The sequence below is a fragment of the Poecile atricapillus genome, chromosome 16 (assembly GCF_030490865.1).
Source record: "Poecile atricapillus isolate bPoeAtr1 chromosome 16, bPoeAtr1.hap1, whole genome shotgun sequence".
Classification (NCBI taxonomy): Eukaryota; Metazoa; Chordata; class Aves; order Passeriformes; family Paridae; genus Poecile; species Poecile atricapillus.
In genome coordinates this window covers 10288120-10312132 of record NC_081264.1, presented here as the reverse complement: position 1 = coordinate 10312132, position 24013 = coordinate 10288120, and the positions used below count along the sequence as shown (strand labels likewise).

Here is a 24013-nt window from a genome sequence, read left to right as displayed (position 1 = left end):
TTTTCTTAATCAGTACAGGGAAAACTTTAGTCAAGTGGCTGGTTTGGTTTTGTTTTGTTTTTCCACAATGGAATTTCTTTCTCTTTTGAATAAAAGGCAAGAAATTATTTTTGTTGAGTTAAAAACAGCCTTGTATGGATGGATTGCATACATCCAGCTAATATTTAGGTGAAAGTAGCTAGCCTGTGCAGGACCTGTAAAGGAGAAACCAGTGTGTAAATTGCCATGGTACGTCATGATAAATACAACTTCTCTCCAATGAGGCTGAAAGGTGTTGATTTTAAGTCCACTGACAATATTCCAAAAACTAATCTAAGTCTTATTCTATCTATATAACATCTCAGATGTGCCATATATCCTAAAATTGGAGTCTCATCCACACACCACTTGCTGGCCTGGTAGAACACTCTACCTGTTAGCACCCAGCTTCCCTGACAAACAGCGCTGGGTCACAGCACTGGAATCAATAGTGGCAGGTGGGAGAGTTTCCAGAGAAAAAGCTGAGGCTGATGCTGTGAGTATAAAAGTTTCATTTAATAATAAAATATTCTGGGAGGGAGCAGAGTTTTGAAAAATATTTTTTCGGTATTTGACATGCTGAGGTTTAACTGAAGGTAAGTTATTGCTTCTGCCTTTTGATTTGAGCACCAGGAGCCAGTTCACTGTGAGACTGATGCTGTGTATTACAACACCCTGCTTTAGACTTGAGGAGTGTAGTAAGAGAACCCCAAAATATCTCTGTAGTTCTGGCAGAGAAAGGAAGAGCAGTTAGGGCATGGTTTAAATCCAATCTCATAAGGTACCACATGGAACGAGCAAACCTTAAAAGAAGCAAAACCTCCCTCCCCTTCCATTCTTAGAGAGTCAGAGGTTTTATGTTTCTTGCTGGGGGGAGGTGTGTATGGGTGTGTACTTTTTCATTTAAGTTTTATTCCTAATAAGAGATTAAACAGATTGGTTTAAGTTATGGATAGCCTTTCTCACACTGTTCCACTGATAACTCTATTTTTTCTGGTAAAGGGAGGTTGGATTCTGAGGCATTGCATAAGAGAACGTTAGCTCTGGAGGTAGGGAATATCTGACTGCAGGAAATACTCTTTTTTTTTCTCAGGCTCACATTTCTTTTGTCTCTGAGAAAAATACATGCTCCCACCAACTTTTATACATTTCTTTAATCCTTTCCCTTGGAAAATTCCACTGTTCTCTTGTAGGAGGTTGGGGAAAATGGAAAGGATAGAGACAACAACAGGTTCTGTCTGAATTTAGGATAATTCTGATCAGTTTGCCTTACTGTGTCTAAGGTAGATAAAAGTTTACTAATTTTTTTGTAGGAGGCATCCCTGCAACTTTTAGCTTTCTGAGAAAAAGAAATCTTTGCCAAGCTCTTTGCCTGTCTGAAATGATGACCTTACATTGTTAAAATACTCACAGATAAAGAGACAAAGATTAACTCAAACAACAAAAAATATTTTTGTCATTTGCAGAAACTGCTGGGGAACTCCCTGCTGAAGCTGGAGGGTGAAGACCGTTTGGATATAAATTGCACAATGCCCTTCAGTGACCAGGTAATGGTCACATGCACTTGGGGCTTTCTCAGTAGTGGATAATTGATTCAGGGAAACGGTATCTTGATTGCAATATGTGTAATTATGCACTTGTTTGTGGGTTTGGTTTTTCTCTTTGCTGCTAAAGAGTATCACCCAAGTTGCTGTTGGTGCATTCCTTGCTCTCCTCACGTAGTGCTATTTTTTCCCCTGTTGTAGGTAGTACTGGTGGGTGCAGAAGAAGGTCTCTATGCCCTGAATGTACTGAAGAATTCCTTAACGCACATCCCAGGAATGGGAGCTGTCTTCCAAATTCACCTCATCAAGGATCTGGAGAAGCTGCTCATGATAGCAGGTACAGGGCTGTGTGTTCCCACTGGCCCTGCAGTGGCTTTGTGCTGCCAGGTCCTGCCTGCCTTTGGATTTGCTCCAGGCTTTTTTATCAGCAAATTGGCAGGAGTGACTTGCTGTGATGAACACAGTCTTGTCTGGGGCTGGCTGGTAAGGGATTATGTGAATGAGCACTCAGTTAAACCCTCATGAGAAACTGATTTCAGAGCCAGGGACAAAACATTTCCAGGTTAGAAGTCAGTCGTCATTTTAAGTTCAATTTAAAAAGTGTTGAGCTAATCAGTGAACATCTCTTCTTAATTATTGCACAGCCTTTTTAAGGTAATTAACTATTTGAGGACCACTATGTGATCACTGGGACACAGGGCTAACTCCTGTCTTCTTTTGCCCTGTAACAAAGCTGGGACTCCTGTCATGATTTAAGATTTCTTTATGATAGGAACATTAGCTTTAATCTCTCCATCTGTGGTTTTCCAGAGATAATCCTTCCCACACGGATGTAGGCATACTGAACATTAGGGTGTATCTTCATCTGAAAGCCCAAATTATCAAGTATCTATATGACATTTGTAGGGAATGAAAAACAAATTCTCTCGTTCTGCTAGTTTTGTGGGTTTTTTTTTTTCCTGGTAAGGGTTTAAGATGTCCATGGTTTATTTGTGTCAGGGGAGTAGAGAACAAATCAAATCTCACATATAATGAGAAGGTTGTGTTAGTCTGTCACTGGACTTCTGAGAAGAATTGGCCTTGGGCTGTAATGCAATTCATTAGGGCAGTTCTTGGAAATCCCTCGCCAGTTCTGTTGGCACAGAGTGATTAAAACATCTTGTACTTTAAGAAGATCTGAAGGGCAAAATAAAACTTCCTGGCTAATTTTGAATAGTGTCTTAATGAGGCCACAATTACTGTGTTCTGCTAGACTTCAGCAACACTAATAATCCATGCAGGGAATGGTTGCTCTCCTGGTGGATTTACTGCCTGTTGTAGGGTTGGGTTTTTGTAAGTTTTCTCTTTCAGTTTGAATAGGAATAATATGGAATGAATCCTACATGGTACCTTGTGACTGTTTCCACAGTAACAGCCTGTAACAATGAGCTGCTGCTTAGGTAAGACTTTTGTAGAGAATAGGGAGTTCTCCCTTGATGAAATGTACTTTTTTTGTTTCCAGGAGAAGAAAGGGCTCTGTGTCTTGTTGATGTAAAGAAAGTGAAGCAGTCTCTAGCCCAGTCTCACCTCCCAGCCCAGCCTGATGTCTCACCAAATGTCTTTGAGGCTGTCAAAGGATGTCACCTTTTTGCTGCTGGCAAAGTAAGTTACAGCTCACTCGTGCCCCCAGACCACCCCTTAGGCTGCTCTGAATTTAATATTAACAAACCAGCATCTTTATTCCACTGGCAATACCTCCAAGGTCTATATTCTTGCTCTGAATATTTTTCTTCAAATAAGAAGAATGTATGGGCTGAAGAGAGACTGAGCTGGAGACAGAATGGGGGATTTGCTGCTAATGTGGATCAATTCAGTCAGGATGCCATGGTGGTACAGTTTAAACTGCTAGAAAGTAATAAATCCAGCACAGCATGGTAGTACTGCCTCCTCACTATTGACTACAATTCTGAGATTTTTAACTAGTGAATTCTGTCCAGTCTTTGTTCTTGAATGTCATGCTTCCAGGCTAGCAAATTTCCTTAGGTGTTTGTGGCACTTTAATTCTAGACATTTACACAGATTACTGGTTTTAGTATGGAGCATTTAATCACAGCAAAAATTCTCATTAACAGTTAATTCTGTGGACTACTTTGGTAACAAACTGAACATCATTCATTCCAAAGTGATGCTTAAGATAAGTTTCAGGGGTTAAAATGTAGACCTAACCTATTTCAATTTGTCAATCCCTTTTCTATGGAAAACCTTCTCATTTTTTATTAACGTCTTTCAAGCATAAAAGAAATCATAGAAGCCATTTAAATTCACGTTCTTTTTTGAGAATGTGAAGAGGCTTTTCATTATTTCATGAATTCACAATAATTACCCTATTAATAAAATGTACTTGCTTATCTCTGCAAAGTTCTTTTTGTGGCAAGAGGTTCTCGGATCCGTTTCACATGCTCAGCAATAGAATTTATTTTATTGCCATTCTGAACTATGCTTGTTATCTTCCTCACAGGTTGAGAACAGTCTTTGTATCTGTGCAGCCATGCCCAATAAAGTGGTGGTTTTGCGGTACAACGAGAGCTTGAGCAAGTTCTGTATCAGAAAGGTGAGTTCAGTACCCCTCTCTGCTGTAGTTGAGGTTAATTCACATAGTGCTCTAAGCCTTTGCTTTGGAGCAAACATCTAAAATCTTTCTGTGTGCATGAGAAAATTTGTTTGCCAGCTAAAATGATAACAAATTGCACTGTGCACTGACTCAAAGCGGAGTAGGCAGCAATTTCCTTTAATAAGAGTTGGCATTTTTGGAGAGATGCAGAACAGAACTGTGATTTTTTGAGATATTGGACTGAGCTGTAATCGTACACTCAGAGATCTCTCCTCAGGACAAAAAGTTTAAACACCACCTGCCTTAAAACAGGCTGGCACCCAGAAACTCATGTCCTTTCCTATTCACAAATTAAAGGGTGCTCCAGTCAAAGTGCATCTCCCTGGGAGGTTCTGCAGGTGACTTTGCAGGCACCAGTTCATTTTCCAGTGTGACTGAGGCTGTTATCCCTGAGTGCTCCATGGGCACTGCTGGAGGGAAGCAGTGGGCAGTCATGCAGCTCTGGCCTCCTCAGGAGAGGAGGAGCCTCTCCATGAATGATGGAGAGCTGGGGAAGCAACGGGGATGCCAGCACTCCTGGAATGTCTGCAAGCACTGCAGCTGGTACCAACTCCTACTCACAGCAGGAACACTGAGGGTCCACAGCCCCTCCTCTGACAAGGGCTTACATGCACAACATGCAAAGGTGTGTTCTAAAGGGCAGGTTTTCCTTGTGTCCACTAATCCAGACAACTGCATTTAGATCCTAACAAGGTGGCAGCAAGCCCAGAATATGTTTTTCTTTTCTGCCAACAAAATTTCCAGATAAAGTAGGATTTATGCAAGGAATCTTGTCCTCAGAAGATCTGGGGATCTGTGTGTTGTGTCAGGCTAACCTGCAGAGCTATCCCTGCTCTTAAGTCACAAGGCAGGTCTTGGTGGACAACATCTTTCTGTAATGTACAAGAAAGGAAGGAAGATTGGCTGTGACCTACTGTAAACAAGGAACTGTTCACTACTGCTCCAGAAAACTGAGCTGCAGGGCAGAAGAACATCTTCCAGAACAGTATATTCTTCCAAAAGGAAGAGGATCTCCCTCAAGGCGGGTTGATATGCAAGTCTACATTCAAGCATCACAAAACTTTCTTTTAGCTAGAGTTTTTGTCCACATGCTTTTGAGAGACTGATAGGGTCTTTGAGGTTGCCACCTCTCCCTTTAGTAAAGATAAATGTAGCAATATACAACTTTCCAGACTCAGTGTTATCTGTAAGCTGGTACAGGGGATTAATACCTGTCCATACTGTCCTTTTTTCCAGGAGATTGAAACCTCTGAGCCTTGCAGCTGCATCCATTTGACCACTTACAGCATCATCATTGGAACCAACAAGTTCTATGAAATTGAGATGAAGCAGTACACGCTGGAGGGTAGGAGATAATTCCTGAGAAATGCTCCAAGTGGCTCCACAGGTTCTTTTGTAGGGCTTTTCGAGAGCAGTTTAGGAAAAAAAGTTGGTGCAAATCAAAGTGTTTTTCTCCATTCCCTTTGCAGAGTTTTTGGATAAAAATGACCACACTTTGGCCTCTGCTGTGTTTGCTGCTTCCACCAACAGTTTCCCAGTCAGCATCATCCAAGTGAACCCAGCAGGGCAGAGGGAGGAGTATCTGCTGTGTTTCCATGGTAAGTGGTGGATGGTTGTGCAGGTGTTGCACTACTCCTGTTCTCTGAGCTGCAGAAGGTACCCAAATGCTGTTGAATTTTGGCAGCACCTGCTGTTGAACCTGCTTAGGCTTGAAAGCTCTCTGTGCCTGGTGGATCAGTTGTTGCACACAGATTTCTGGGCCTCAGGGAAGGACTGCAGGCAGTGTGTTAAGTGCAAGCAGGTGTTTGATTACCATAAGACGTTCAGGGGCTCTCAGACTTGGGCTTTGTCTGGTTTCCATGCAGACAGATGAGACTTTTTAACCTTCTGGTGATTAAGTAAGAGGATGTTATTTTTTTGTACAGCTGCTTTTGTTGCCCTCTTGTATACTGTCATGGGAATGTACAAACCTTCTAAAGCCCTCTAGCAGTAATTTTGGGTGAGTAATGGTAGGAATCTCCTTCCCAACTGTAGATTAAATAATGACCTTAGTTTAGCTGGAACAAAGAGATGTGGAATTGCAGCACCTTTTGGGCTGGGAGTATTCCTACATCTAGCCAATTCCATGGCATTAGGTGTAATTCATGGCAATATGGGATTTGCAAGATGTTCCCTGATGAAAAAGCTTGGAAACAACTGTCTTTGTCCCTTCAGAAATAAATGAATAAAATTCAGGCAGATGCTCGTGAGCTGATGTGACTTCTCTTGGCAGAGTTTGGTGTCTTTGTGGATTCCTATGGAAGACGCAGTAGGACAGACGACCTGAAATGGAACCGCTTGCCCTTAGCTTTTGGTAGGTGTTGAGGGACAATCCCTTGGATTGTGGAGATTATTGAAACCAGGGAGCATCCTTGTAGAATGGGCACTCTGCACTCAGCCCTTCTGTCTCCTTTTCCCTTCCCAATTCATTCAGAAAATATGGAGCTTTATCCCACTATTTAAGCTTGTTATAAATCCAGATGGCAAACCCTCTGAAATATAAGCAATTTAAGGACAACTAAACCAAAGTTCCATTTCCTTAATGTTCCTGGTCTGACACTGATTGAACTTGCTAGTGGAATTTTTAACAATGCTCTAAGTTTCTGAAATAGTGAAGAATATATGAGGGCAGCATGGCTCCCTCAGGCCTTTTGCACTGCCTAATGGGATTTTGTTCAGTTAATAGTCTGGCTTTAATGCCTTTTTCATGATACTTTGGTTAGTAAAGTTCTTGAGACAGAGTTTCAAAGCAACAATTCTTTAAGCTTGCATCTCGCCCTTTACTGATGGTGTCTGTGTCATTACATAAAATGTATTCCTTAGTTTTCCCACAGGGCTGTCAGCCTCTCTTGTGCTTGCTGTTGTGTTTTAGAAGTTTTTAATAGAGAATGTATTTTGTGTTTTTTCCTGCCTTTGTGCTGCTCCTCCAGCCTACAGGGAGCCCTATCTGTTCGTGACCCACTTCAATTCCCTTGAAGTGATCGAGATTCAGGCACGAGCTTCTCTAGGGTAAGTTGTTCTCTTTTCATTCCTTTGAACAGCCTGTTTTGCAGGGATAGATGGATTTGCCAGGAAGAGGTACTGTGCTGCCACTGTAAAGACTTTTTCCTGCAATTTTCCCCAGAACTCCAGCACGAGCCCACTTGGAGATCCCAAACCCGCGGTACCTCGGGCCTGCAATCTCCTCGGGAGCGATCTACTTGGCCTCCTCCTACCAAGACAAGCTAAGGGTGATCTGCTGTAAGGGCAATCTGGTGAAGGAGACCAACAACGAGCAACCACAGCAGCAGCAGCAGCAGCACCACAGAGGCTCCTCTGCCACGCGCAGGTACGGGGACGTCGGGGTGTTACAGTCCCTGAGCGCCTCAGGAGAAAACTTCCCTCCTGATGCCTTTTCCCCTGCTGTGGGAACAAGTTCCTGTGACAGTCACTTACTGTGATGCTGGAATAGTCTCTAATGGCTTAACATCCACAAGGAAACAAACATCAGCTCTAGGAAGATGGGGATAATCTCCACAAATGCTTTGTGACCTTGTGCTTGTTTGCTTTGATGTTGTGATAGAGCTCTGGCTTCAAAGCTTTCTGAGCTGAGATACTCTTGATATAACACTAAACATATCACTGACATAACACTGGATTGGCTGTAACAAGCTGTAAAGCAAAAGCCCCTTTCTATCGAATAATGAGTCTGCTTTAGGGAGATGGTGCTGGGAAGTTGTGATGTGGTACACAGGTAATTAAATACTGGGGCTGATGGTGCAACTGTGTGCACAGGACACTGAGAAATGGGGGCTTGTAGTTCATCCCAGCCTGGCCTGAATATCCCTGAGGTACAGAAAGTTGTGTGAAAACATATGTATCAAATTTTAGTGTATTTTTATATGGAAAAGCATATGCTGGAGTGTATGAAAAGGTGTTGTTCCATACACGTGACTTACGCTGGCAATTCATGAAGGCACTTTGCCAGTGTGGCTCATGTGATGGATACTCCAGCTGCCAAATTATCTCTGCATCTTCCATCTTGGCTCAGGGAGGGGCTGATGCTTCTCACCCCAAGGGTGCTGGGGGAAAAGTTATATTTTTGCTAAAAGAAAATGTAATGGGGGGGTTTTTGTCACTCAGCGGTTCGCATCAATTATTTTTGAATGACAGCAGCCCGAACAAGAGAGGCCCTCCCACGTACAACGAGCACATCACCAAGAGGGTGGCCTCCAGCCCAGGGCCCCTGGAAGGACCCAGCCACCCCCGGGAGCCCAGCACCCCTCACCGGTACCGCGAGGGCCGCACGGAGCTGCGCAGGGACAAGTCCCCGGGGAGGCCTCTGGAGAGGGAGAAATCTCCGGGCCGGCTGCTGAGCACGCGCAGGGAGCGCTCCCCAGGACGGCTCTTCGAGGACAGCAGCCGAGGGAGGGTGCCTGTGAGTGGGACCAGAACTCCTCTTGCTCAAGTCAATAAGGTAAGTCAGGAGCCTGCAGAACGTGTCTGTCCTCAGGAAGAGGCTCGTTGGTATTGCAGAAGGGCTGGTGACACTGAAAAGCACAAGAGCAGATCAAATCTCACCCCCCTGCTCCTCAAACTCTGTTGGAACAGAGCCCATGTGGTGTCATGCACTGGCCCTGTGGCCACCTGCCCTGGGCTGGTTCTGGCACTGCAAAAGCTGCTTGATGCTAGAATGGGCTGAAAGCAAAGGTGCATTTACTAACAAGTGATAGGGGATTTGAAGGGGAACGATGTCTGGAGCAGGGAATGTGGGAGCCTGCTGTGCTCAGGGTGATGCTGACAGTGCCTGCTTTTGTCAGTGTTTGTGGATGACAGGAGCCCTGGCTCTGTGGGAGCAGCAGGTGATGTACTGCTCCCAGCACCTCATGCCTGGAAGAGAAACACCTGTCACTTGTAACTTGTCCTTTTATTTCCTTGCCAGGTCTGGGACCAGTCTTCAGTGTAAGTCTCAGCTAGACAAAGTTACTCATCTTGACCTGCAGGAAAAAAAGGAAATATACTGAGTATATGCACTCCATCTGTCTGCAGCCCAGTTTCTAAACAGCATTCCTGGGCCAAAGCTCACTCCGCAGCGGGAGCCGTGACGCTTTCCAAGACCGTTTGCAGCTCAGTTAATTTCTCTGCACTTTCCTGCACTCCTGTTTTTGCACTTTGTACTACTGTTACTCTTTCAAGCAGTTCATGAACTTTTTGTATCCACTTTAGTCCCTAGTAGTTCATCCAGGAAATGGGACTCGTGTCCTACCCCAGGTCATCACTGTGGTTAGCACCCCTTAACAGAGAGTTGGTCATTGTTCTGAGACGTGCTGGGATCCCCTGATGGCCTGGAAACAGAAGGGCCAAGGTGAGTGAGTCTTTCAGTAGGAGCTGTGGTTGGATCTTCTCCACAGAACACAAGAAAAATTTCTTCTGATTAGCCTGTTCACCTGCCACTTCTGAAAGTTATTTTGTTCTCACTAAAATCGCTTTAGAGCAGCTCTGATGGGGAGGGAAGACCCCTGCTTTAACCAACGCCCCTGCCCGGCCCCAAGACAAAGTGCATTACCTATAAGCTACTGGGTTGTAAGACTTTATCCAGGTCTTCTGCATGACAGTTCACTGCATGCTGCTGCACCATCACCGGCTCTCTCCTTTTAGGTTGCTTTGCTGAGTAGTGTATTGTACCTCACTTGTAAATTAACTGAAACCTTTAGATCACGCTGCAAAATAGCCGTTAATTACTCTGGAAATTTGGCACCGAAGAGTTAACAAGCCTTATTCTATGACAAGAATTACAGTCACACTTGTGTTCTCCTCTCAGCACTGGACATGGTCTCTTCAGCAATGGGTCCTGCCAGCCTCAGCTCCCCAGGGGGAGCAGCCCGGGCTGGCTCCTCCCTTGAGCTGTAGCTTGTCGTGCAATCAGATCCGGTGTCTTGGCACAGGACACCCACAGGGAGCAGCTTTGGCAGTTGCTGACACACCTTCGCTTCCCCGTGTTTGACCTCGAGCCTTTTATTGCTTCCTATTCTCTTCTGCTGTGAACATGAAGCAGAGAGGAAATGATTTTCAAAGCGGGTTTTGACCATTCACTCTGCAATAGCAACATTCTAAGTGAACAACCATGTTCTTTACAACTGGAAAGAGCAAAACTGCATCCAATCTTCCCTTGGAGCCACACTTAACTTCTGCTAGTCCCTTGCAAGCCTGTGCTAACCTGTTCTAGAAACCCATCAAAATTCCAATGCCTTGTCAGTGTCCTTTGGCGAGTTTCATGAATATTGTATTCTGTTCTCTTGTCTGTTGGGTTATTTTCAGTCAGATGATTTGGCAGGAAATTTGCTGAAAGTTTTTGTCTCCTGGTCTGAATATTTTGAAAGGTCACTGAGATCAGTCTTTAAATCTTTGCATCTCATGGAAGATCTTCAAGACCTCAGAAATGGGCTTGTTGAGTCCTGAAAGTGTATATCTTGTGTCTTGTTTGTGAAATGCTTCCTGCTATAGAAATAGCTCAAAGGACTGTACATATTTACAAGAAACTTTATATTCGTAACAAAAGGGAATTGAATTGGTTTCTACTTTTTTATTGTAAACTGTGCGTTTTTCAACACTGGCTTTTTGTTTTACTGGTGGTTGTGGACAGCCATCTTCAGACACTGGAGGGGCCTCGCCTCAGTCCTCCTCGCTCCCATGAAGAAATATTGTAACATTAACTTGCAATTGAAGCTTGTTAGCATAAATGAGGTTTTAGGTCTCTAAAAGTACAGGATTTTTCTTCATTACCTTTTTATTATTGACAAGGGAGGGAACCAGAGGGACAGTTCAAAGCTCCACCTGGAAAGTATTGAACTTTGTTGTTGAACAATAACCAAATAAAACAAATAACTATCTTGACTGGCATGGTGAAATGACGGCTTCCTTCTCTCTGGAGTGCCCCTGCCCCTCCTGCCCCACACCTGGCTCTGAGCTGGGCAATCCTAGGTGTCACAGCTGACCCAAGAGCAAACCCTGGCACTATTTAGCATTTAATACTTGTCATTCCCTGAACAGTAGCATAAGTGGCTTCACAAACCCCAAGCATGTTCACATGGTGGATTTATCCTGCACTAGAGCAGCACTCAGCTGCAAGCTCCTCCAGCTCAATCCTGCCTCAGCCGTGAGATGGGCAGAGGTGAAGCACCTGTGAGTATCTGGGATCAGTCTTACCCTGGTCAATGACCCCACACATCCTGAGCTGGAAAAAAAGGCATCTTAATTAACAACAGTTAATTGACAGGTTTGGGACTTACCCCAGCGCTGTACTGGGAGCAAAGCGGAGGGAGGCAGTTCCTCATGCCACTGCTGTAACATGCTGGTGCTTTAAGGCCTAATAGCTGCAACTTTAAAAAAAGACCATTCACAAATCCAGTCAGATTGAGTACAACCTGCAGTTACTGTACAGCTCAACTTACACCTGCTGGGAAAACTTGCTAGATCAGACTTCAATGTAAATACATCTATTTTTAACTGAACTAGTTTTTACAGGGTCTGAAGTATTCTTTCACAGGAAGAGGTTTTTAATATTCACACTGCTGCCTACAGTAACTTAATTTGTCCTCCTACTGTTCAGTGTTTTTGGTTCTGTGCACACAGCCACCCCCTCAGCCCCGAGAAAGGGCTTGCTGGAGGCTGTGGGGGTGGGTTACCAATGGCTCCTCTTACGTTTTGGTCTACATGACATTCTCCATGAAAATGCTCTCCATCAACCCTGAGCTGCTTGATTTATCTATTGTGCCTACTATGATGTATATGATGAAATGCTGACTTGTTCAATGTTCCTTTATTTCTTTTACTGTGCACAAACAATACTTATTTAAAGCTCATTGTTGCAGTCCTATTGATGCATGATCCGAATTGTAACAAAACTAAATTAATCCAGAAACTGGTGGAGTAAAACAAAATAATTAATTATTTATTGAGCTTTTTGATTCCCAAGAACCCTGCACAAATCCATGTCAGCTTGACCCCCACATGCTGTGCTGAAATTCAGGGGGTCGGGGAGCTCTTATTATTCCTGCACTGGTTTAATCCAGGGTCCCCAAAAGTGACTGTAACAAACGTGTCTGCATCTACCTTTAAAAAATGTGCTCTCCTAGCAACAGCCAAGAATAAACATAACAGCACAGACTGTGAGCTGTGGGTGGGGAATGTAAGTGAGCTAATAAATCCAACTCTTGATCCAGCTTTTGCCTTTGGAGGGATTTGATTCATCCCCTTGCAATAAGGGAACACAGTGATTAATCTAATTCATTCACCTGTCAAGCAGAAAATGACCTAGAAAAAAACCCAATAAAACACCTCAAAACCCACCTCCCAGCAAAAACCAAAACAAGTTTTACCTCTTAGCTTACCTCTTCTTCATCCACCCTCCTGGAGAGAAAGGGATTTGGGGGGCTGAGGGTGGCAGTGGCTTACCTGAGGAAATTTGTGGCTCCTGGGACTGTCAGTTGAGGCCACAGGTGCCAGGGAACAGCTCAGAGCCTCCATCACCTGCTGCTGGTGGCTGGAAAGGTCTGGGGCACCTGGGCTTGGTCACCCCTGGGCAGGGCAGGGTGGAGCAGAGGGAGGGTCACTCCTGCAGACCCTCCCACAGCCTGGGCCCCCCACCCTGGGCTCCCCCCCAGCCCTCTGCTGCAAAAAGCTGATGGTGCAGTGGCAGCTGCAGTCCCTGTACTGAGCCCTTTGCCAGCTTAAACAGGGCCAGGGGCTACAAATCCAAAATTAAAAAAACCTCAAGCTTTCTCCACGATAATTATTCCTGTCCTGTGGTTCCACCATACCTGATGCACTGATGAAGAATGTGGAGTGCTCTGCAGGTACCAGCACTGAGCACACAGCCCACAGCCTTGGCATTCCCTGGAGCTGCTGGACACTGCAGAGGCACAGACTGTCCCCTCACACTGCTGGACCTGACCCCAGAGTCACCCTGCTGAGGACAAAGACTTGGGGAAAAAGGTCTGCTTGAAGTGGCTGCTGGAACAAGGAGAAGCTGACAGGAGGCTTAAGGCCCATCCCAAGCTTTCAAGCTCTGTTGCTGGAGTTTTTAAATGGCTTCTTGTCCTTCCTCTAAACTTCACATCACAAATAAACAATAACACCTGGGTCTCCTTCACTGACTGAGTGCAAGAGGAGAAAGTGTTTCAATCTGCATCCCTGAATGAGAAGCTTGTACAACCCACCAAGGCATAAAACTGCAATCAGGAAATCACATGTAACAACAAAATAACTCACTGAAGGCGAGGTTACCACAGATGGGAAGGGTAACAACAAGACAAGTCACCCGCTTCTCTTGAAAATGTTTTATTTGTTTCTAAGAGGTTGAAAACAAGCAATTCTGTAGTTCAGAATACCAAATACTATCCATAGCACAGAATGAAGAAAGAGTTTTCAGAGAAAACCATTGCACTAGACCCAGATCTACTCAGCTACTGAAGATATTGCAACAAGGCTGGTGAACAGACCCCAGGATGGCGAAGCACCCTCCCACTGTGGCTCACTCCACGCTGGCTGCTGCAGCTCTGTCCCCACTCAGACTCCTCACAGACTTGTGCAAAGTGCTTTCCTCCCCCACAGTGGGACGGGGCTGGTTCTCATTGGCACAGTCACGGTGCCCCAGGAACCAAAACAGGCCGGGGAAGGGCCCCTCCTGCACTGGGCTCCTCCTGGGCAGGCCTGGGGCACACTGGCAGCAGGTTTGCATTAATGTTGCATTTGTTTTGGGATAAAACAGGCTGTCAACACCAAGGACAGGCAGCCTGGCATTACTATAATCACCTAGAAAACAGAAACAGAATACAAAGTTGCCCGCTCCAGGCCCGGGCACAGAGGGCTGTGGCGCTGCTGCATCCAGCACTCTGCAACTGCTGACACCGAGGGGTGAGTTTGGCCACTGGACACAGGAGACTCACAGTCACCTTCAGGCTGTTACTGAGGAACTCATCCCTAAACTGAATCCATCCATTTCCTTCCAGCCACCTCTCCCAGCTTAAGGAAGTCCTCATCAGTGACAGCAAGAGAAACCAGTTTCCAAAAGCAGATTACTGCAAGACACATTTATGATTTACAGAAAAATCCAGCCATTAAAAATAATTGTCTTTACCAGAAATTCCACTGGGGAAAAATGTATTTCAGTTCTCATGAAGAGAAAAAACTACAGAGCTATTCACAGTAGAAACAGTGCACCCCACTCTACCGTAAAATAATAACGAGCTTGTAGTGATTATGTTGCTGATTTTGCCCAGAAAAGGCTGCTACAAGATGACCATCAATATTCACACTTAGTTCAGCCAGGCAAGCTGGGAACTTGCTACTGAAATAATGTTTGATGAGCAACAGAAGCAGCAATGAGCTTGCTTTTGCTGAGTGTTATGCTCAAATCAGATTCCCCAAGAATCCTGAACTTTCTAGGCTTTGGGCTGGCAGACTCCCAGTCTGCCTCACTGCTGAAGCTCTTTGATCTTTGCTGCCCTCACATTATTCAGCCTAATTAAATTGGTGGTTTTTTAACTGAGCTGACAAGGGGCACTGACACCTTTGCCACCTGTCTAGTCGCTGTGAAGCTGCCATTTCCAAGAACTTCCAAGGTGGGGCTAACAAAATAAGGCAAATACAGGAGAACCTGGAAGTCTCAGGAAAAATATGAAATCAGAGTTTGTTTGCTACAGCACAGAGCAGAAGTACATTTGGTTAAGTGAAGCGTTTTTTCTGAGACTGCACTGGCCCAGAACAATTGGTCACACGTGACTGTGATGCTCATATTGGCTTGTACAGCAAAGTGGTGACGTATTTCTTCTTGTAACGGTGTGTAGCACTGAGCACCATCACTCCATCCTACAGGGGAGGGAAAACAAGTGAGCATGTGCCATGGTCAGACACCCAGGCTGCCCGTGCAGGCCGTGCCCCGGCCTCTCACCTTGATGGAAAGTGCATACAGGTGGTTCAACATGACGTGGTTGGGCTCGGGGAGCAGAGCGGGGTCACACTGCAGAGAACAGGGACAGTGTGACACAAACAGAAACCACAGCTCACTCCTCACAGCTGAGGGGTGACAAACAGCACCTGTGAGCAGCCATACCCCCAGCACATCACTGCTGCTCACACTGAGCTCATCACAAACACAGCCACCATTTCAGAACAACCCCAGGTCCCTCTGCGTAAAACCCTCTGCATCCTCACCAGGACCATGAATCAGACTGAGATTATCCCTAATGTGCTTCTGGTGTCTTAACAGTTGACAAGATTAAGGTTTTGGGAGGAAAACGATCTAGTTTTCCATTTTAAAGACAATCAACTAGAAAAACAGATTTACTTCAGATGAATCCATCAGGACATACATCACAAGGAACTTACCTACACAGTAACTTATCCTAAGGTTTTTCCTAAGCTGTCCCCTGCCTGTATCCAGATTTTTCCCCATCTGTTCCCACCCTCAAGTGCATTATTTAGCAAATCAAAGTGATGTACTCACAGAAATGCCTGTGTCCTTGTTCAGGATGACCTGCAACAGGTGTGGGGGGAGAATGGGTGGAGATTTAAAGCGCTCCTCTGCCTTACAGACATAGGGCTCCTGGTGGTACGGTCCTGGGGGTGAACTGGACAGCTCTGCCAGACAGATGGTAAATATTTAATCCTAAATACTTGGTAAGAACATCTGCTCTTTATAGGTACTTGCAGCCTAAAGGAATCAATGGCACTTAAGTACAACAACTGCAGCAGCTGGTGCAGTGCCAGAGGATCAGTCACTGCCCAAGAGGGGATTTAAGGTGCCCAAAGCCTGACTTGGAATGAGCTGTGAGGTTCTGGGCAGCAGAGTTCTGAGGGCACAACTGCACTTCAGATCTTCTCTGTCACCTCTGCCCAGCACTTCTGCTGCAAGCACAGCACAGAGCAGGCTGCCCTACAAGGTTCCTTCCAAGGGATGTACAGAAAGATGGGATGCACCTGTCAAAGGCAACTGCTCCCCCCTGCAGACTGGGCTGTGGAAAGAGCCCTTCAAAGTCTAATCAGGGAAAGCAAATCCTGCTACAGCCTGTAGGGGAAGACATCTCCTAGAATCTCCCCCTGGCCTGCCCCACAAATAAACACTTTCTCCAAAAAGGCTTTGTCCAGGCAAAGCTGCACAGAGCAAAACAAACCCAAACACATCTCCTGCCTCAGGTTCAAAGGTCTTCTGAAGGAGGGTGTAAGGTATGGACTCCATCCCTACAGAGCTCAGTGACCAACAGGGTAAAGCTGATCTCAGACACAGCTCAAGCTAAATCACACCTCTCTTCTGTTACACTAGAACATGAAAGTTAAGGCAAAAATTGCATTTTTGTATTATTTTTAGATAAATAATTTATACTACACTGTGAGGATACTCCCAAGCCCGTGTTAGCACTGAGATGAACCTAATTTCTCCCTCCTAAAGTGCAATTTCTGACCCCCTCAGCCACCTCCTTAGCAGAGGAAGACTGAATTAGGAGCAGTGTAGGTTGTCAATATTGGTTTGATGTGGTAAAGCAGAGATTGATCCACCAATGACTGCCCTAAACTCAACCACTGCACACAGCAGGGGCAAACAGTGACTGAGCACACAGGACTTCCTCATCATCAGATCTGTGTTGCTTTGTCATAGGCTTCCTCCTCTGTGCATTCCACTTTCTTCCTTTGGGCATTTTTGATTCCTGCACACATCCACAGGGCCTGACACAAGTGCAGATTAATCTCTGCTGGAGCTTTAACTCAGATAAAAAGGGAAAATGAAATTTTTACCAGCTCTAAGAAGTGTGATATAAAGTTACCAGCAAGCTCATACCAGACATGTCTGAACATTTTTGGGAGTCCACCATCAAAGCATCGAACACTTCAAAGTCAGTTTTCTTCACCTGGATGACATTGTTGACAGTACCCAGCTGGCTGGTTACTACTGGCTGGCAAGAGACAAGAGAGAAAAAACAGAATGAAAAAAGCCTGTGGGACTAAAAGAGTCTCAGAACTACACAATCAGCATTACCAAGAATGAGGTACATTACTTTTGAAATATGACAGATATGAGAAGAGCTCAGCAGGTGTTAGGTTAAGAGGAAGGATTTTATGAGGGGTTATGAGAGGTTGAGAGCAGGATTTTATGGGTTGGGAGGGGAAATGCCACCAGGGTCAGGTGTGGGCAGGAGTTACCTGTGACACCAGCTCTGGACACTGAGTTCTTAAGCACATGGGGACCTGCTGGGCAGGCTGGGGTTAAAGCTCATTTTATAGCAGAGGAGGGAAACCAGGCCTGGTAGACATTGGCACAATTACTGGACTATGAAAAGATTTAGAGCAGCAACAGCACCATGCTGGCACAGAGAGCCAGGAAGGCACAGTGAGCTCTGGGCTGCCAGAAGTGCTACAGTGCTCTAAAAGGCAGTTTGGCACTGGACAAGAAAAGCTTGGCATCACCTATAAACCAATGGCCAAGAGATCCTGTCCCTCTGAGCCCAGTCCAGTGCTGCCACCCAGGCCAGCAGACATCAGAAACTTCTCTCTCACCAGCTTGAACAGCCCCTTTCTCCTCTTCAGAATCTCAGTCAATAAACAGTGACTCCAAGCAAACATTACCTCTGCAGGATCATGTGTCCACTGCCCATCCACGAGGAACTTGTACTGGTGCTCTCCTTCTGGCAGGTCCAGGATTGCCACAAAGTTATTGTGACTGGAATTTAACACAAACAATCAGCCCTGCAACATTTTGAAAAGTACCTTGGTCTCTAAACTGTGACACAAACTGTGACACAGAGCACGAGCTCCCTCAACATGCAAAACCTTAAAAAGGCAGAGAATGTCTGATGCAATCCAAAGGTAAGGAATCAAATTATGATTAATGCTCATGATAATCTTCTCTGTGACAGCAAGTCCCCCCCCACTCCTGACATCCCATAACTGGCACTGAGCTTTTGGAAAGTCTCTCATGTCTTCATGTTACTTGTTAGCACACAAGACCTCATTTATCTGCTGATGGAACAAGATCAGCTTTCTCATATTTCCTTGCCTTTCAGTATTTGCCATCATAAATTACATTTCCCAAATGCCCACGAAATAAATGAACAAAGAGCAGATAAAAGCAGCAGCTCAATATTTCTGGATCTGAATAGCTGCTGCTTGGCCATTTCCATACTCCTTGGCTAGGAACTCCCAGAATCTTCAGAAGGCTTTACCAGCATCTCAAAAGAGCTGAGAAACAGCTGATGCTGTTCCAACAAGCCACAGCCTCTGAACCCTCTGAGCTGGGCAAAAGCCACTGACACGGCAAGGATGTGTCACCAGAGACCCTGTGCTAGGACCAGCTCCCCTTTCCACAGCCCAGCCCCACCCCAGGCCCAGACTGCACAGCAGGGACTGTTTGGGGCTATCTGTGTGTTGTGCCCAGTGAACTGACACACAGCTGAACAGCTTCCACCCTGTGCCATCCAAGAATGGAAAAGGCAGATTGTCATCAAGGGCCTGAGGAGAGAAGCAGGACAGTGGTAAATCCAGCACAATCCCACCTCTCAGCTGACCACCTTTCTCATGGCCCTGAGCACTCCCAGTCCATGGGGAGCAGCACTGCAGCAGCCCTTCATTACCTCCTTGTCAGAGGAATTTTACTCCAGTTGTTGAAGGAGCCTGATAAATAAACTTCCTTCCCTCCTCCAGTCCAGCGGAAGACTGTTGGCCGAGCTTGAGTGGGGGTTTTGTCATTCACTTCCAGATCTTGCTGCCAAGCTAGAAATTCTTCTTTCTCCAAAGGAGCCTGCAAGCACAATGCCTCAATCTACAAAGGTTCTTTCCTGGCAGACTCAGACAACCTGTGCTGCACTGAATGATTTTTTTGCCCTCAGGCAGGATTCTCTAAGTCTCTAAGTCTGCTACAAGCAGTTTTTGTCAGATACAGAATACAAGCTGCATTTCTAGATGCTGTTCACAAGTTCATTTGCACAAATTCTGCCAGGGTGTTAAAGCTTTCCAAATTTGCAGTAAGAGTGGAAGGCAAAATAATGCCCCTCCCTCCAGCCCCAATTACACCTGCTTAAACACCAATTCACTCTTTCCTTGGCATGGGAAGGAAGGGGGATGGTCAGCTTTGTGCAAACCCAATGACAAAATCCCTGCAGGCTGCAAACAGCCCCAGAGCATTCCAAGCAAGCAACGCTGGGAGAACAAACCAGCAATACCTTCATTTCCTCTGAATGGAACAAGTCTGCATCTTCAGGACTGTCCATTAGGATTTTTGGTCTGTCCCCGTCTTTGGGGGCTCCTCCTGAGCTGTCCCCTCGGGAGCCTTTGTGCCCATGGCGCTCCAGTCCCGCTCGCTCGCTGCTCGTGTTCCCCATTTTTATGGATCTAAAAGAGCAGGGAAAGCCAGATTAGCACATGCACTCCCACAGCTGGAACGCCAGCAGACAGGAAAGAAAACTCATCAATAGCCTTGGGCTGTGTTTTTGAGTTGAAGAGCCTCAGAAACTTGATTAACCCATTGTAAAGTGATACCATACTCTGAACAAAGGCACTAAATGAGTTTTTAGCTACTCCTGAAAGTGCTACGAGAGCACCTCTACCAGACTGAGCCACTCCAGAAGCTGCCCAAGCAGGTCCCTGCCACACAACACAAACTGCTCTGTGTCCCTGAGCTAAGGGCTCGTCCTCTGCCTCCCCGTGCCCACAGCGCTGCAGCCGGGGAACCTTCTGTCATAACGCTCCAAAAGCAGCCTACCTGCAATGGAATTCACTAGAACAGCGTTATCTCACCCTGCTGAGGATGCTGACAGCAGCTGAAGGGGGCTCTAAACAAACACAGAATGTCCCGAGCTGGAGGGACCCACAGGGACCAGCCAGGCCGGCTCCCGGCCCTGCACAGACACCCAACACTCGCAGGCAGCGCCTCAGAGCGGTGTCCCGGAGCTCGGGCAGCCTCGGGGCTGTCACCACGCCCTGGGGAGAGCTCAGCCCCGCTGCCGCTCCACGGACGCTCCCTCCGTCCCCGCTTTCCCCTGGGAGAAGCAGCGCCTGCAGAGCCCCAGCCCCGCTGCCGCTCAGCCCCGCCTGGATGCGCACGGAAGTCTCGCCAGAACGGGGCCCGCAGGCGCGCCCCCCGCGCTCCAGGACCTCCGCGGGGCACGGGGGGCACAGCCCGGCCCGGCAGCCCCGGGACCCGGAGCCTGGAGCCGCCGCTGCGCTGCCCTGCCCCGCCGGGCCCGGCACCCACCGCCCGCCGCGCTCCCGCCGCCGCCGCCGCGCTTCCGCTTCCGCCGGCCCGGCCCGGAGCCCGCCGGGGGGAACCGAGCCTGGCGCGGCCGTTCCGGGCTGCCCCGGCCTCCGTGCCCTGCTCCGTGCCCCGCTCCGTGCCCGGCTCCGTGTCCCGCTCCGTGCCCTGCTCCGTGCCCCGCTCCGTGCCCCGCTCCGTGTCCCGCTCCGTGCCCGGCTCCGTGCCCCGCTCCGTGCCCTGCTCCGTGCCCCCCTCCCCCCGCGCCCCCTCAGCACCGCTCGCTCCCGCCGTGCCCAGGGCAGCGCCTGAGGGCGGTGTTGGAACCGCGGGCAATGGCGCGGAGCGGGCCGAGCCCCGCGGTCAGAGCGGGCTGGAACCATCAGCCCTGGTGGCTGAGCGAGCACAGATGGAAGGCCAAGTCCTTAGCTGATAAGTGTTTCCCAAATTAAATTACACTGATACATTTCTCAAAGCATTTCCACTTACACTATCCGGTTTTACCCTTGGCTCTCCCCCAGCTGTTGCTGGTTTTTTCTCCCACTTTCCTCACAGCCACAGAGCTGAGGCCTGCAGGTGTGTCACCCTTCTGTTCACAGGTAAATTGCTGTTTTTCCATTACAAACAGAATCCACCTGCACGCAGACAGAAGGATTCCTACCAAATGGATGTATCCCCCCACTGTAACACTGTGGGAAGAATTGTGCCGGGGTGGCTGTGCCGGTGCAGTGCTGGCTCCCCGTGTGTTTTGGGGAACAGCTTCTCCCTTGTTGCCTTTGGGGGACAGGCTGGCAGGGGCTGCCAGGGCAATGTGTGCAAGCAGCTCTTCCCCAGCCCTGCACAACAGCCCCTGCTATGAAAGGCAGCTGCTGTTATTTTGGCATTTCACACAGCTTAGTGCTCCTAAATTCCTTGTCTCCAGCCTCGGTTGTTTTGTTCTCCCTAGTTTTCTTGGCCAGCACTGTTTGCAGTACAGGGTACCGTGTCTTGCCCATCTCTTGTCCATCCAGGACCATTGTGATGATCTGCACAACAGCCACTACAGGCCATGGTACCTTCATCTGGGGCCTGGCCTTTGCAATGTTTTTTGTTCTTCTAAGAACCACAGAGTGGTAACAAACTGCAGGGTAATGACTGCTAACAGATCACGAGGCTGTGGTAGGTACAAGCATACACCAGACATTTAAAGTCTGTTTTCCCTGTGTCTGCTCCCTTTTCAGGACTAGCTCTTGTCTCCCCTTGCCGTGACAGGTGGGTGTAGCACAGTCCTGGAGCAATCAGCCTGTAACTCGCTTTGTCAGGTGCTGGTCCCAAGAATACTGAGGGCTGACATTACACCATGAACAGCTAAATCATCCCCCACCTCCTCACACGTCTGTCTGTCTGCACACTCCTTGCATTCACTGGAGTGTCGTTTTCTCCCCTCAGCCTGAGTGGGAGCCCCATTCCCTCCCAGCTGTTAATGCAGGAGATGTGGGAAGCGAGGGATTAGCTAAAGACAAGCCACAGGGGCCTGGCAGAGCTCAGCCGCCCACTGATTCTCTGGAATCCTGGAGTTTTCCTCCTCCCTTCAACAGCATCTGTGACTTTTTGCCTCCTTTTATGCTCTGCAGCCTGAAGGGCATAAAAACTCCTCCTCTTCCACCCCATCTGAAGCAGCCTCCACATTCCAAAGGAAGACTACAAAATACCTTTTCTACCTCCACCCCTATTAGGGTAAAAGGACCAGAGGAAAACACAAGTGACTAATTCTGAATAAGAAATTCCCTTAAAAACAAAAACAAAAAGACAAAAAAAAAAAAAAAAGACACATTCCACTTTCAGACTGTTCACAACCCATAAGACAAAAGTAATTGATGAAATGCTTTATCTGCTGTCATGACTGTGCCACACCAGCTCCCAGGATAATGTGAGGTTGTAAAAGCAGAGGCTTGTAAAAGACCTGCAGGATGTGAAGAGCTGTGTGGTCTCTCTTAGTTGCCATGTCAGTAGCCACAAGCAAAGCTCAGCTCCTTTTTCCCTCCCTCAGACCTACCTTCTTTAGTAAACATGAGCTAGACCTGGCTTGACTATTAAATCTTCTGAGTCAGAAGTTAAATTTAAGGCTGTTTGGTTCTTGGCTCTCAAAACGATGAGACTCAGCAGAGTTGGTCAAAGTTCTGAGAATCATTGCAGAGCACTTTGGGTGCTGTACAGGCTGAGGGGTCAAGTGAAGTGACATCTTTGCTACTGAGTCACTCTACCCCCTTGGAGATATCATTTACCGTCCCTCTCTATCAGCTGACTCATTTTAAAAGAGAGTAAGGACCAGACAGGATAGGTCTGAGGTCAGGAGAGACCCGTGTTAGGGGAATGCATGTCTTGGATTAGATGGGGTGAAGGGTGACCTTACAAGATTTTCAGGCACAGAAGTCAGGGATGACACTCACCATCAAACACTGTGCTCTTTTTCACTGTTTGGATTACCTCTCTAATTATTTGATTAAAATCAAAAGGCAATTAAGCCCCCACTGGATACTGGTTGAAATGTGCACCTGAGGCTGCCACGGCTCACTGTGACCACACAGCCTGCTTTGGTCTGGAGATTTCACTTCCAGTGGAGTTTCCCCTTCTCTTACCTCAGAGTAGGTGTCCAAAAAGAAATGCTGTGGCCTTCAGATTGTGCAGTCCAAAGTCCTGAAGGATCCATTGATATCTTGCAAAGTTCTTTTCCCTTGACATGAGGCAAGCTTATTTAGCCAAAGAGAAGTCATTGCAAAGTGAAGTGGAAGCTGACTCAGCCCTACAGCGAGAGATGACAAACCCAGAGGAGCCATCCTCAGATGTGAGGTGGTGGATCAGATTCACACATGCCATAAATCACATTATAAGGGACATGTGAGCAAGTGCTTCTTGCAGCTTGTGTGCTGTGGAGAGTGAGCTGTGTGGGAGCAGGATAGAACTCACCCCAGAGTTGAAGACAGGGTAAATTTAACTGCAGAAACCCTCTGGTCGTACTGTGGTTTTCCATTCCCGAATTTGTTCCTCCAGCTTTACAGTGGCTGAGTGATCTGTTTCCAGGCCCCCTCCTCCTTTTAGGTCACTTCTGGATTTAGCCCACTTTGCCAGGCTGGCAGGGAGTGCAGCAGAGGAAGTTGGGCAGCCTCCTCAGAGGCTCAGTCCTGTCTCAGGGACACGTGTCCTGCTGTGCGTGCAGAACATGCCGTTGTGCTTGGGAAATGGAAAGCTGGGAGTGCACAGAAGGAATCCCTCACACACCACTGCATCCCTTCTCTGCTCCGACACTGCACACCTCCCGAGCCCTGCTAATTCAAAATGAGGTTGGAGGTGGGAGGATTGTCAGAGGAAACCAACATTTAGATAGTTTTTTAGCCTGAAGGTGCTGCCTGTGGGGACAGAGGGCTCAGTCTCAGGAAGCTGGGGGTCAGGCAGCAGCCCTGCAGAGCCCTGAGGGCTCCAGCCTTGCCTGGAGGTATCTCCTACAAAGCCAGGGTAGGTTCCACATCTGTTCAAGGTTTGGTGATATGAACTCTTCCCTCCAGG

The 24013-nt window shown here is 47.2% G+C and overlaps 2 protein-coding genes across 7 annotated transcripts in view; one reads left to right on the top strand and one right to left on the bottom strand.

Moving 5' to 3' along the window:
* Positions 1 to 11124, top strand: part of CIT (citron rho-interacting serine/threonine kinase) — a 68676-nt gene extending 57552 nt beyond the window's left edge. The window contains exons 37-48 of the mRNA XM_058851836.1: positions 345 to 514; positions 1485 to 1565; positions 1764 to 1899; positions 3064 to 3203; positions 4060 to 4152; positions 5449 to 5557; positions 5682 to 5810; positions 6485 to 6565; positions 7182 to 7260; positions 7376 to 7579; positions 8404 to 8707; positions 9173 to 11124. Of these exons, the coding sequence (XP_058707819.1) occupies positions 345 to 514; positions 1485 to 1565; positions 1764 to 1899; positions 3064 to 3203; positions 4060 to 4152; positions 5449 to 5557; positions 5682 to 5810; positions 6485 to 6565; positions 7182 to 7260; positions 7376 to 7579; positions 8404 to 8707; positions 9173 to 9196 (1550 nt within the window). The 3' untranslated portion in view covers positions 9197 to 11124. The remainder of the gene's footprint in view (positions 1 to 344; positions 515 to 1484; positions 1566 to 1763; positions 1900 to 3063; positions 3204 to 4059; positions 4153 to 5448; positions 5558 to 5681; positions 5811 to 6484; positions 6566 to 7181; positions 7261 to 7375; positions 7580 to 8403; positions 8708 to 9172) is intronic.
* Positions 11125 to 13533: 2409 nt separating this feature from the next.
* On the bottom strand, positions 13534 to 23563 carry PRKAB1 (protein kinase AMP-activated non-catalytic subunit beta 1). Of its 6 annotated transcripts, XM_058851745.1 has the most exons (9): positions 23417 to 23563; positions 23089 to 23252; positions 19443 to 19611; positions 18855 to 19021; positions 17851 to 17944; positions 17066 to 17180; positions 15737 to 15870; positions 15182 to 15250; positions 13534 to 15099 (listed from the first exon to the last, which is right to left on the bottom strand). In XM_058851745.1, exons 2-9 carry the CDS (start codon positions 23157 to 23159, stop codon positions 15022 to 15024), a joined length of 897 nt encoding a protein of 298 aa, XP_058707728.1. In that variant the 5' UTR covers positions 23160 to 23252; positions 23417 to 23563; the 3' UTR covers positions 13534 to 15021. The 6 variants fall into 6 exon arrangements, with proteins under 6 accessions (XP_058707728.1, XP_058707732.1, XP_058707733.1 ...); XM_058851749.1 differs by lacking the exon at positions 23089 to 23252 and having other exon boundaries at positions 23417 to 23538; XM_058851750.1 differs by lacking the exons at positions 23089 to 23252; positions 23417 to 23563 and adding an exon at positions 22506 to 22637.
* Positions 23564 to 24013: the final 450 nt, after the last annotated feature.

Excerpts from the sequence above, each read along its gene's own strand:
- PRKAB1 (XM_058851745.1), bottom strand. The coding sequence starts at position 23,159 with ATGGATCCTTCAGGACTTTGGACTGCACAATCTGAAGGCCACAGCATT. Across the intron at positions 19,022-19,442 it reads TCCATTCAGAGGAAATGAAG|GCTCCTTTGGAGAAAGAAGA; the intron begins GTATTGCTGGTT and ends TTGTGCTTGCAG. Across the intron at positions 15,251-15,736 it reads ACAAGGACACAGGCATTTCT|TGTGACCCCGCTCTGCTCCC; the intron begins GTGAGTACATCA and ends TGTTCTCTGCAG.